We start from the raw sequence: 12,805 nt of genomic DNA, 5'->3' as shown, positions 1-12,805 counted from the left end.
GGCGGTGGAAGCAGTAGGCGAGCACGTGTGCAAATCCACTTCCATGAATAGCAGGCAAATGCACGCCCGTGCAATGCTCCAATTGTGCAAGCAGCGAGCGCGCCTGTGCCCGCCGCTTGTGCCAATGGAGTTGTGCGCGGACTCTCGCCTGCCACTCGTGCAAAACCGTCCCTTCTCACCACCACCAGTCCACAAAGCCAGAAAGGTTTTGGGGACCGCTGTGTTAAGATCATGGGGCAGGTTTGTGGGGGGCCAAATGTCTATGGAGATGCTCAGTCCTCCAGGTTGTGCTTCTTCTTTTTTTTTTCAGGAGGCGACTGGATTTTCTCATTTTTTCCTTCGAAGACCTTTCGCTCCTCCTCCGAGAAGCTTCCTCAGCTCTGACCGGATGGTGGGGAATGGGAGGATTTATACTCCTTGCAGAAAGCTGGTTTCCTTTCAGGGAGCCGTTGAGGCCACTTGGAGGTTTTACCCGTGTCCTCGGGGTCGCCTGAGTGGTGCAAATGGGTGTGGAGCCTTCTTGGAGCTGTTGAACCCACACTCACATTGCACCTTCTCCCCAAACAAAGCAGAGAGGCTTCCTCACAAACCGCACAACTCTGTGGGGTAGACTTCGCCGAGAGATTTCGTCAACCCGGTCACTTTGGCCACCTGAGTCAGCCCCCCCCTCCACCCCAATCTGGCCGGGGATTTGAACCCAGAACATCTGGAGACCTTCTAACGGCCACTTCTAGCCCTCCCTTGCTTGGATCAGCTTCGGCGGGCATCTTCGGGGGGGGGGGTTTAGTGGTCAGGAGGTCATTAGAGATGGCAAACAAGCATGGTGGGGGGGGTGGGGGGGTCAGTGGGAATTAAAAAGGAGACAGAGGGGAGGAAGAGGGAAGCCCAGGAGAGCTGGGGAGGGGGTTAGGGTGTCTTACCTTCCGCCACGTTGACCGTGAAAGGGCTTTTGGGAATCTGAGCCCCCGCAAAGGTGACGTAGATGATGTGGGGACCCTCCAGGACAGGCCGATAAGTGCAGCGGAAAATGTTGTCCCCTTTGTCTTCCAAGACCACCTCCACCGTGTCCCGACGTCCCTGGGGGTCCACGATCACGACCCCCACGTCACCGGCCCCGGCCCCTGCAGACGGAAGACCCCTGTTAGTCGCCTGGATTGCTTACGAAATTCTTTTGATTCCCCCCAAAATATAAATTAGAAGAATAGAATAGAATAGAATAGAATAGAATAGAATAGAATAGAATAGAATAGAATAGAATAGAATAGAATAGAATAGAATAGAATAGAATAGAATAGAATAGAATAGAATAGAATAGAATAGAATAATAGAATAGAGTAGAATGAATAGAATAGAATAGAATAGAATAGAATAGAATAGAATAGAATAGAATAGAATAGAATAGAATAGAATAGAATAGAATAGAATAGAATAGAATAGAATAGAATAGAATAATAGAATAGAGTAGAATGAATATAATAGAATAGAATAGAATAGAATAGAATAGAATAGAATAGAATAGAATAGAATAGAATAGAATAGAATAGAATAGAATAGAATAGAATAGAATAGAATAGAATAGAAAATATGGAATGGATTATGGAATAGAATAGAATAGAATAGAATGAGTTGGAAGGGACCTTGGAGGTCATTTAGTCCAACCCCTTGCTCAGGCAGGAAACCCTACACCATTTCAGACACACAGTTGTCCAGTCTCTTCTTAAAAACGTCCAGTGTTGGAGCACCCACAAATATATGTAGGCAATCCTCGACTTACAATCACAAGTGAGGCCAGACTTTCCACTGCTAAGCATGGAAGTTGTTAAATAAATCACACCTGTTTGCGAACATTTTTGTCACGGTCGTTAAGCGAATCACTGCAGTGGTTCAGAGAATCGGGGCGGGGGGGAGGTTTCATCAAGCAAGCCCAGCTTCCCTTACTGACTTTTCTTGCCGGAAGCCATCCGGGAAGGTTGAAAAGGATGCTGTGATGGTCATAAGTGTGAGGACTGGTCATTAGTGGCTTTTTTTCCAGTGTGTTTGTCACTTCAAAGGGTCGCTAAGCAAGTGGGTGTAAGTCGGGGACTACCTGTATTAGGCAGAACAATGTGCCCTGCTCCCGCTTGCCCCACCCGATTTAACCCCCACCCTTACCTGCGGTGTAGATGTCAAAGTAAGTGGGTTTGTTGGCCACGTTTCCCACGGGCTCCAGGCCTGGTCCACGGGCCGTCACCTTGCTGGCGTCCCCGAGCGCCATGCCCACGTTGACTTCGAAGGGGCTCCGGTCAATATTTTGCCCCGCAAAGAGGACAGTGACCTGAGTGGGAGAAACGGGGGGGGGGGGGAATCAAGAGAAATTGGACAAGCCAGCAGACAGTGAGAAACTGACTTGGACCTTCCCGGTTGCAAAAGATGTAAGCTCAAAAGGAAAACCACATTTACAAGTCACCTTCGGCTTACAGTCATCCTGTCGCGTCGGCTGTAAATCAGGTCACCCAGGTGTGGCCAACCTGATTTTACCACCTTTTCTGCGGTGGTGGCCGTTAAGCAAATTGCTGCGGCCGTTAAAGTGAACTCGATGGGCCAGGTTTTGCACTGGTTAAGTGCAAAAAAATCGTCAAAAGTGGCTTTTCCCACTGCCGCTGTCGTAACTTTGAACAGTCGCTTTGAACGGTTGTGGGTCGGGGACCCCCTGTGCTTTTATTATGGTCTGCATTTTTTTAAGGGGGAGATCGGTCCACAGAGGTCACCCCGCCACCCACTCCCTCCAGAACGGTCATCTCACCTTGTGCAATCCGGCCACCTTGGGCACGTAGGAGACGGAATAGGTCCGATTCTTGTCGTTGTTGGCAACCACCTTGGCCTGGGGGAGGGAAGAGAGGGGAGGGGAGGGGGGGGGGGTTACCCAGGCGTGCCAGCGGCTGGTGGCAACAGCTGACACCTGTCACTCCACACAACCTCCAGACTTCTCCAGCCCAGATGCCAGCAGAGTCACGGCCGGCCCAGGCGATGCCTGGCTTGCCCGGCGGTGCCAGCTGGAGCAGCTGAGGATCTCAAAAACAGCCTGGCAGGGAGGGAGGGAGAGAGGATGGTGGGCATGGTGGGCATGGTGGGGAACTTTAATGTCCCTTGGGGCAGGGGGAGGAGAGAAGGAGGGAAAGATAGGGGTCTTTTGAGTGTCTGAACAATCAATCAGTGGAACGGCTGGCCTCCAGAAGTTGTGGGTGCTCCGTCACTGGAGGTTTTTAAGAGGAGACTGGACAGTCGTTTGTCTGGAATGGTATGGCTTCCCCTGCAGGGGGTTGGACTAGAAGACCTTGGAGGTCCCTTCCACTATTCTGTTACTCAGTGTGTCTCCTGCCAGCCGGCCCAGGGCAGCTTCTGTCTCTCAGAGCCCTTTGGGGGAAGCGGTGGATTGCTTTAAAACCCCTTTTATTTATTTCAGACCCAAAGATGTGACTCCTGCACAGGGCAGGAGGCAAAAGAGAGACCGCCAAGGAAATGGGGTGGGCTGTGAGCAGAATAACAGAAAGACAGAATGACAGAATGACAGAATAGCAGAGTTGGAAGGGACCTTGGAGGTCTTCTAGTCCAACCCCTTCAAGCAGGAGCCCCTATATACCATCTCAAAGGGTTGTCCAATTTCCTCTGGAAAACCTCCAGCGATGGAGCAGCCGCAATTTCTGGTGGCAAGTCGTTCCGCTGGTCCATTGTCCTTTGCATCTTGGAGAGGGATTAGCAGGGCTCGAAATTCTGGCTGGGCAGAAGCTAAAGGGCCAATTGGGGAGGGGGCTGGGGAAGCTGAGGCCGGCCTGCCTGGGGCACACTCCGGGCACCGAGGAGGGTGGGGGGGATGGCCTACCTCTTCCGTGTGTCCCTCGGGGTCTTCAATGTAGACCAGAACCTCTCCCAAACCAGCCTCGAGGGTCTCCACTGTGAAATGGGCTGGTTTCAGCACCGTGTTTCCGTGGGGTTCGATACCTGGGCAAAGGTGAGACAGGTTGGCCAGGTGGGTGAAGGGCAGCCTTGGCTCCATAAGAGGGAGGGAGGGAGGGAGGGGAAGGGAAGAAGGAGAGGGAAGAAAGAGAAGGAAGGGAAGGGAAGGGGGGAGGGAGAAAGAGCAGGAGGAAGGGAAATGGAGGAGGAGGAGGAGGCGAAGAAGGGGGAAGGGAATCAGGAAAGGGAGGAAGAAGAAGGGAAAGGGGAAGGAAGGGAAAAGAGGAAACAAGAAAGGAAGAGAAGGAAGGGGAAGAAGGGGGAAAGGGGGAGAAGAGAAAGGAAGGGAAAGGGAAGCAGGAAAGAGGAGGAAGTGGAAGTGGGAAGGGAAGGGAAGACTGGAATGTGGAACTTGGCTCGCTGACTTGCTAAAAGAGCAAGATTGGCTGAGCCAACAAGGAGAGACCCGGAAGGGGCAACTATTCCCTCATTATCTGGCCTCCCCCAGCGCTGGGACCCTCGGCCCCACTTTCTCTGCCCCCCCCCCAGAGCGCTGCTTACCGGGCCCGTAGGCCTTGGCCTTCTTGGGGTTGACCTGCTTGGAGTGCAAGGGGGCTCCGGGTTTGAGTTTGGCCTTGGGGAACTGCGACAGGTAAGTCATGACCGAGTGCTCATCCACGTTGGGGTCCACAATCTCTTCCGGGGCAATCACCTGCAAAGAGAAACACAAATCCATTCGGGGAATTCGGAGTGGGCACCCTGGTTTGTTTTTTTTCCCAGCAAGCACGATATGGTTAGCTGAGAAGCTGAACCTGATGGATTTCCGCCTGCCCCTTGCCAAGCTCCTGGTTTTTTTTTGGAGGGGGCGCACTGCCTGCATATAGTAACCATTCAACAAAAACATCTTCTTCACTAATACAAATTAAATTCCTAATCCCTAAATCTTTTCTCTAACCCAGGGGTCTTCAAACGTGGCCCTTTTAGGACTTGTGGACTTCAACTCCGAGAATTCCTCAGCCAGCATGGACCATAGAAGCCAGGGGTCTTCAAACGTGGCCCTTTTAGGACTTGTGGACTTCACATGGACTTGTGCCTGGCTGAGGAATTCTGGGAGTTGAAGTCCACAAGCCCTAAAAGGGCCAAGTTTGAAGTTCTGGACTTCGACTCCCAGAATTCCTCAGCCAGTGCGCCTGGCTGAGGAATTCTGGGAGTTGAAGTCCACAAGCCCTAAAAGGGCCAAGTTTGAAGTTCTGGACTTCGACTCCCAGAATTCCTCAGCCAGTGCGCCTGGCTGAGGAATTCTGGGAGTTGAAGTCCACAAGCCCTAAAAGGGCCACGTTTGAAGTTCTGGACTTCGACTCCCAGAATTCCTCAGCCAGTGCGCCTGGCTGAGGAATTCTGGGAGTTGAAGTCCACAAGCCCTAAAAGGGCCAAGTTTGAAGTTCTGGACTTCGACTCCCAGAATTCCTCAGCCAGTGTGCCTGGCTGAGGAATTCTGGGAGTTGAAGTCCACAAGCCCTAAAAGGGCCACGTTTGAAGACCACCACCCCGCTCTAACCATCGATTAAAATAGGTCCCAAGTCTGAAAATGTTCTGTTTCCTCTTCTTCCTTCAACCTTAAAGCAAGTCTGCCCGTCTCAGCACAGCCTATTATTTGTTTTTTAATTCCTTCTTCTGCTGCTGGTGTTTCTTCGCCCCTGTTGGTTTTTCCAAGGAGGCTCCCCTTCCTGGTGCCAGGATCTTCTGCCCCCCCCGCCCCCCCCGGCTCCCCCCACCCCGATCTTCAAGGGGTACCTGAGGGACCCCCAGCCAGTCATCGGCTTGCTGCATGGCTTCGCGGGCGTTCTCCACCGGCTGCCTGGGGTCCCAGGTCTCCCAGTCTGGGCACAGGCCTGGGAGGGAAAGCAAAGAGAGAGTCAGAGGGGGCACAGAGATCCAAAAGACGCCCCCCCATGTCGTCTGGGAAGGGGGGGTCCAACTGGGGTCCCTTCTGCAAGGACGCGGGATGCGGCCAGCCAGGGACCCGGGTTTGAAGTTGGGTGCGTGCGAGAGAAGCGACAGGGGTTAGGTTCTGGGTTCAAATCCAGACGCAGCCCTGGATGTTGGCTGGCTGGGGAACCAGCCCTCCTCTCTCAGCACGGCCTACCCTGCAGGGTCGTTGTTCAGGACAAAAGTCGGGAGGAAACGTAGGTTGCATCCTGAGTCGATAAATGGCCGGATGCAAGAGGGAAATTTTCTTTGGTTCTCCCACTGGCTGATGAAGTGAGCTGCTTCTTTGACGAAGCAGGGGAAGGGGAGGGAAGGGAAAGGGAAGAGGGAGGAGAGGAGGGAGGGAAGAGAGAAGGGAGGGAGGAAGGAAGGAAGGAAGGAAGGAGAGAGAGAAAGAGTGAGAAGTGAGAAAGTGAAGAGAGAATGAGAAAAGGAAGGAAGGAAGGAAGGAAGGAAGGAAGGAAGGAAGGAAGGAAGGAAGGAAGGAAGGAAGGAAGGAAGAGAAAAGGAAGGAGGGAGGGAGGGAGAGAAGGAAGGAAAAGAAAGAGAAGGAAGGAAGGAAGGAAGGAAGGAAGGAAGGAAGGAAGGAAGGAAGGAAGGAAGGAAGGAAGGAAGGAAGGAAGGAAGGAAGATAGAAGAGTTTTCCTCCTCTCCGACACAGGAATGATGATGATGCCTCTGAACATGGGCAGAGTGCCAGTCTCTTACTCCGAAATCCAGCCGGCTGATTCACAGCTCTGAGATCAGGAGGGGGTGGGGGAGGCTCCTTTGTGTGAACCGACAAATTGCACAGCCCTCCTGTTAGTCTCAATCCGAGCGGGGAGACATGGCTTGCAAGAAGGGGGGAAAAAAGGGGGGTACACTTTTTGAACCCCCAAGGACCCCTCCTGGGCTGGAAGAAAAGCGGGCAAACCAGCTCCATTTTAGCCAGGGTCTCCCGGCACCCCCCAACCCCCCCACCCCCAATCCAGTGAGGCCTCTGAGTTATGCCCAAATTTGGCCACCATTCCAAATTCGTGTTTGTGTGTCCGTGGCCCGGTGTGCGCAAATGCTCCCCCGCTATAAATCTGCTTCCAGATTGTTTAGGTTGCAAAGGGCAGGGGCAGGTCCTCGCCAGCCAAGCCGGCCACCCATGGAGCCAGAGGGGGGAAGGAGGGAGGGATGAAGGACGAAAAGAGAGGAAGGAAGGAAGGAAGGAAGGAAGGAAGGAAGGAAGGAAGGAAGGAAGGAAGGAAGGAAGGAAGGAAGGAAGGAAGGAAGGAAGGAAGGAAGGAAGGAAGGAGAAAGAGGAATGATGGATGGAAGGAGGGAGGGAAGGAAGGGAGGGAAGGAGGGAGCAAGGGAAGAAAGGAAGGAGGGAAGGAGATGGGGATGAGAGGGAGGGAGGAAGGAAGGAGGGAGGGAGGGAAGGAAGGAAAGAGGGAGGGAGGGAAGGAAGGAAGGAGATGGGGATGTGAGGGAGTGAGGAAGGGAGGAAGGAGGGAGGGAGGGAGGGAAGGAAGGGAGGGAAGGAGGAAGGGAAGGAGGGGATGGGGATGAGAGGGAGTGAGGAAGGAAGGAAGGAAGGAAGGAAGGAAGGAAGGAAGGAAGGAAGGAAGGAAGGAAGGAAGGAGGGAGGGAGGGAGGGAAGGAAGGAGATGGGGATGAGCGGAAGTGAGGAAGGAAGGAAGGAAGGAGAAAAAAGGAAGGAAGGTGAAAGAGAGAGGAAGGAAGGAAAGAGGGAAAAAGAGAGAGGAAGAAAGGAGAAAGAGGAAGGAAGGAAGGAAGGAGAGGGCAGGAAAACGACAGAAGAGCGAACGAAAGGCAAGAGACGGAGGGGCCGAACGCTTCCGCTTGCCGAGACCAGGATGGAGGGATGGGCGGCCTCCTCCCAAGGAACCAGCTTTGGGCCCAAACCTGGCAGGTTTCAACAGGAGAGACTATTTGCAGCTCAGGGTTGAACTGGGGGGGTCCTTGGGGGTCTCTGAGCTGGGTGGTTTTTGTGGGCAGATGTTTCGCGACCCAACTAGGGAGCATCATCAGCGTTAGAAGGGAGGGGGGGTTGTGGAGAGGAGGAGGAGGAGGAGGAGGACTGTGGGGTCCTTGGTGCTCTCTGAGCTGGCTGGTTTTCTTACAAACAGACAAGTTGCAAAGTCGCATCAAAGTCCCTGGAAAACCAGCAATGAAACTCTGATGAAACTTGGATTAAAAAAAAAGAAAGTCACAAATTGGAAAAAGATCCTTGCCCATTGTAGAAGGAATGGAGAAGGAGCTGGAGAAAAAAGTGAACTCAGCCTGGAGGACAGCAAGGAAGCCTCCTATTCAGGGGCAGCTGAGAGGCCTGAGGTCAAAAAAGTCAAAATGGCCCCCGGCTCTGTGCAATTAAAGACTCTCTTACGGTTGAAAATTCAGGGTTTCTCACAAGCTTAAGAGGGGTGGACTTCAACTCCCAGAATTCCAGCTGGCTGGGGAATTCTGGGAGTTGAAGTCCACCTTTCCTAAAGTTGTCAAAAGTGAAAAATAGCGATTTAAATCATCTCAGCCACGGCTACCCACAGAGCCCAAAGTCAGCAAATTCCAGAGCGGGATATGTAAATCCTTGCCTGGATGTGTAGAGAAAAATATCCCCCCACCACCACTTTTTTTAAAAAAAATCTCCCTGGGCTGTGTTTCAGTCAGTGCCGTTCTAACGTCACCGAAGAAGCATCCGGTCCCTTCCAGCATTTTCCACCTAATGGGATTTTATAAGCTTCCATTAAGTTCCTTTCTTATCAATTTTCTTTTTTTTTTCCAAGTTAAGGAAAAGAAGGATTGATTTGTGTTAGTGTGTGTGTGTGTGTGTGTGTGTGCATGTCTCTCTCTCTCTCTCCATATATATATATATATATATATATATATATATATATATATATATATGTATGTGTGTGTGTGTGTGTGTGTGTGTGTGTGTGTGTGTGTGTGTGTGTGTGTGTGTGTGTGTGTATCCCTTTAATTCTTTGTTAGCAATCTAAAAATTTACATATATATATATCTCAGATAAAGGGTATGACTAACTGATGAGAACATAAATAGTTCGAAATGATCATCTTAGCCTCCCAAATTCTTTATTAGCAATTTGAATAATTTGCACAAATAATGAGCTGTCATAAGTTGACTAGTTCCTGTGGATAAGCCCTGAGCCGGGCCAAAACAGGAATGAAAGAGTTAATTAGCAAGGTCCATTCAAAAAGCCTTGACAAATACTTAAACATACATTTGCCTTGCCTTCTAGCTAATATAAGAGAGACAGAACCTGTGGCTCAGGAGGTTAAAACACTCCCTGATATACAATCAGCCCGGGTTCGAATCTCAGATAAAGGGTATGACTAACTGATGAGAACATAAATAGTTCGAAATGATCATCTTAGCCTCCCAAATTCTTTATTAGCAATTTGAATAATTTGCATATATATATATATATATATATATGTATATGTATATGTATATGTAAATTTTTAGATTGCTAACAAAGAATTAAAGGGAGACTGATATGCATTTCAAACTTATTTGTTTTCATCAGTCAGCCATACCCTTCTGAGATTTGAACCTGGGCTGATTGCACATTAGGCAGTTGTTTTAACCTCTAGGCCACAAACTCTATCTCACTTTGTTAGCTGAGAAGCAAGGGAGATATGTTTTTAAATGCTTGTTAACTATTTAGATTATAAAGTGTTATATTTTAATAGTCAATATTTTAATAGCCATTAATATTTTAATATTTATATATTTAAAATCACACACACACACACACACACACCCATATATAAATAAATTTACTGGCTGCCCCAGGGTAACTCTGGGCAGCTTAGAATACAGATATTCCTCAATTTACAACACTTCGTTTAATGGCTGTTCAAAGTTAAAGGTAGTCGTGCTAGTCGTTTCCGACTTTAGGGGCCGGTGCTCATCTCCGTTTCAAAGCCGAAGAGCCAGCGCTTGTCCGAGGATGTCTCCGTGGTCATGTGGCCGGCATGACTAGACGCCAAAGGCGCACGGAACGCTGTTACCTTCCCACCGGAGTGGTCCCTATTTTTCTACTTGCATTTTTTACGTGCTTCCGAACCGCTAGGTTGGCAGAAGCTGGGACGAGTAACAGGCGCTCACTCTGCTACGCGGCACTCGGGATTCGACCCGCCAAACTGCCGACCTTCAGATCGACAAGCTCAGCGTCCTAACCCACTGAGCCATCGCGTCCCTTGTTCAAAGTTACAACAGCAGTAAAAAAAAATGTCCGTTTTTCACACTGACAACTGTTGCCGCGTCCTCATGGTCACCTGATTTACATTCAGATGCTTGCCAACTGACTCATATTTATGACGGTCGCAGTATCCCAGGGTCGTGTGGTCTCCTTTTGCGACCGTCTGACAAATCCATGGGGGAAGCCAAATTCACTTCACAACCGTGTTACTAAGTTAATAACTGTGGTGGCACTCTTAGTAACTGTGGCAGGAAAAATCGTAACATAACTGTCTCACTTAGCAACAGAAAATTTTAAAAGTTAAGGGAGGAAGGAAGGAAGGAAGGAAGGAAGGAAGGAAGGAAGGAAGGAAGGAAGGAAGGAAGGAAGGAAGGAAGGAAGGAAGGAAGGATGGATGACAAGTTGGATGGATGGATACATCATTTAGGGCTAAATATATTGTAAACCCCTCCAGATGTGATCAACTATTTTTTTGTTATTATTATTTTAATTCCATTTATATCCCGCCCTTCTCCGAAGACTCAGGGCAGCTTACAAGCTTAGCAGTAGCCTTCATTCTATGTATATGCCTGCTTATTAGGGCTTTCACACACACCCCAAGTGGCATTATTACAAAGTCAGCTTAATTGCCCCCAACAATCTGGGTCCTCATTTTACCTACCTGGGAAGGATGGAAGGCTGAGTCAACCTTGAGCCTGGTGGGACTCGAACCTGCACTAATGGCAGGCAGCTGGGGTTACTTAAGGAGGCATCAGCCCACTGCTCCACCAAGGCTGGTCCAGCAAGGCCGTCCAGTTCCATCCAGTGCGTCTCCCTCCCCTCCCTCCGTCCACTCTGCCCCCCCCACGCAGGCTCACCTGGGGCGCAGTTGTCCACCAGCGCTCCCAAGGCCTTGCCGTCCTGCCAGTCCCGGTTGAAGTTGGTGATGGGCAGCTGCGGCACTTTGTTCTGGATCCAGCCCAGGAGACGCTGCTTGGGCGTCTGCTTCTTGGCGTCGTCCTCGTCCTCGTCCTCCCACATGGGCATGGAGATGGAGTAGTGCAGGATGAGGGTCCAGATCAGCCCCAGGATCAGCTTCAGGTTGCCGTCCACGATGGCTTTGCTGTCTGCGGGGCAGAAACGGAAGGGGCACCGGTGAGGACCTTCCCTCCACGCCCAGAAGGGTCCCCACACGACACAAAGGAGGTGGAGAGTTTGGGGAAAGTGCAGAGAAGAGCCACAAGGATGATCAAAGGCCGGGAGACAGAAACATACCAAGGACGGGGGCTGGAATTGGGTAGGGCCAATCTAGGGAAAAGAAGGACCGGGGGGGGGGGACAAGGTAGCAGGCTTCCGGTATTCGAGGGGCTGCCACGAAGAAGAGGGGGGGGAACACAACTTATTTACCAAAGTGCCAGGTACAGATGGACGGACAGACAGACAGATATAAACAGATAGATATAGATAGGTGATACATAATAGATGATAGATAGAAGATAGATAGATAGATAGATAGATAGATAGATAGATAGATAGATGATAGATAGATAGATAGATAGATAGATAGATAGATAGATAGATAGATAGATAGATAGATAGATAGATAGATAGATAGAAAGATAGATATGATAAGAGAGAGATGGTAAGAGATGGTAAGATGGATCGATAGAAATGATAAGAGAGAGATGGTAAGATAGAGATAGATAGATAGATAGATAGATAGATAGATAGATAGATAGATAGATAGATAGATAGATAGATAGATAGACAGACAGACAGACAGATATAAACAGATATAGATGATACATGATAGATGATATATAGACAATGATAGATGATATATGATAAGATGTTATATGGAAGATAATAGACAGATATAAACAGATAGATGATATACAGAAGATGATAGATGATAGATAGATAGATAGATAGATAGATAGATAGATAGATAGATAGATAGATAGATAGATAGATAGATACATAGATATAAACAGAGATAGATAGATAGGCAGACAGACAGATGATAAGAGACAGACAGACAGACAAATTGATTTGGCTTTTCCACAATACGACATTTTTAACTCCCAAGCTTACTCCCCTGAAAGACCCAAAGCCCACAGTTGGCATCGGGCTTGTTTTCTCAAAAAGAAACAAGAAAAAATGGGGGAAGTGTGTTGAGGGGGGGCAGAGGGAGGAAGGGGTTACTCTTTCCACACACACACACACACACACACCCCGAAGCATGCAAACACTCCCCCCCCCATCCTTCGCAGGCACAAACTTCGCCAGGGGCAAAAAGCAGCCACTGAAACGTCCAGCGGAAGGTCCCCTGGATCGCGCCCAGGAGGGAAACGGGCTACAGAGGTCAGCCCAGGCAGACGGCGACAGCCCCCCCTCCTCCAACACAGGATGCCAGGAGGGGACCCCCGGGGGGAGCAGAAGAGTCTCCTGACCCCAGACCCTTCCCCATTTCCCTGGGGTCGGCCAGCCTCTCAAGGCGTGCCCTCCTCTCCCCCCTCAGAGCCAGCCCTTGGGGAGGGGCAGGGGACCACCCAGCGATGCCAGAAGGGCCCTTTGCACATGCTCAGGAGCTCCCTTTCGTACGGACGCCTCCAGGTTTGCCAGGAACGTCGGCTATAGGCAGTCTCTACAACTGACCGCAGTCCGTTTAGAGACCGTCCCAAGTTA

General features: G+C 50.1%; 1 protein-coding gene across 2 annotated transcripts in view; it reads right to left on the bottom strand.

Annotated features, from left to right (window-relative positions):
- The window catches only part of FLNC (filamin C), an 85,921-nt gene that overhangs the window by 52,611 nt on the left and 20,505 nt on the right, over positions 1-12,805 (bottom strand). For both annotated transcript variants that reach the window (XM_081331453.1, XM_081331454.1), the window contains exons 2-8: positions 10,996-11,244; positions 5,728-5,825; positions 4,495-4,645; positions 3,860-3,978; positions 2,783-2,860; positions 2,152-2,314; positions 921-1,121 (exon numbers count right to left, since the gene is read on the bottom strand). In XM_081331453.1, the coding sequence (XP_081187579.1) occupies positions 921-1,121; positions 2,152-2,314; positions 2,783-2,860; positions 3,860-3,978; positions 4,495-4,645; positions 5,728-5,825; positions 10,996-11,244 (1,059 nt within the window). The remainder of the gene's footprint in view (positions 1-920; positions 1,122-2,151; positions 2,315-2,782; positions 2,861-3,859; positions 3,979-4,494; positions 4,646-5,727; positions 5,826-10,995; positions 11,245-12,805) is intronic.

The sequence above is a fragment of the Vipera berus genome, assembly GCF_964194415.1.
Source record: "Vipera berus genome assembly, chromosome: 6".
Lineage (NCBI taxonomy): Eukaryota > Metazoa > Chordata > Lepidosauria > Squamata > Viperidae > Vipera > Vipera berus.
This window is presented reverse-complemented; position numbering and strand designations above follow the sequence as displayed.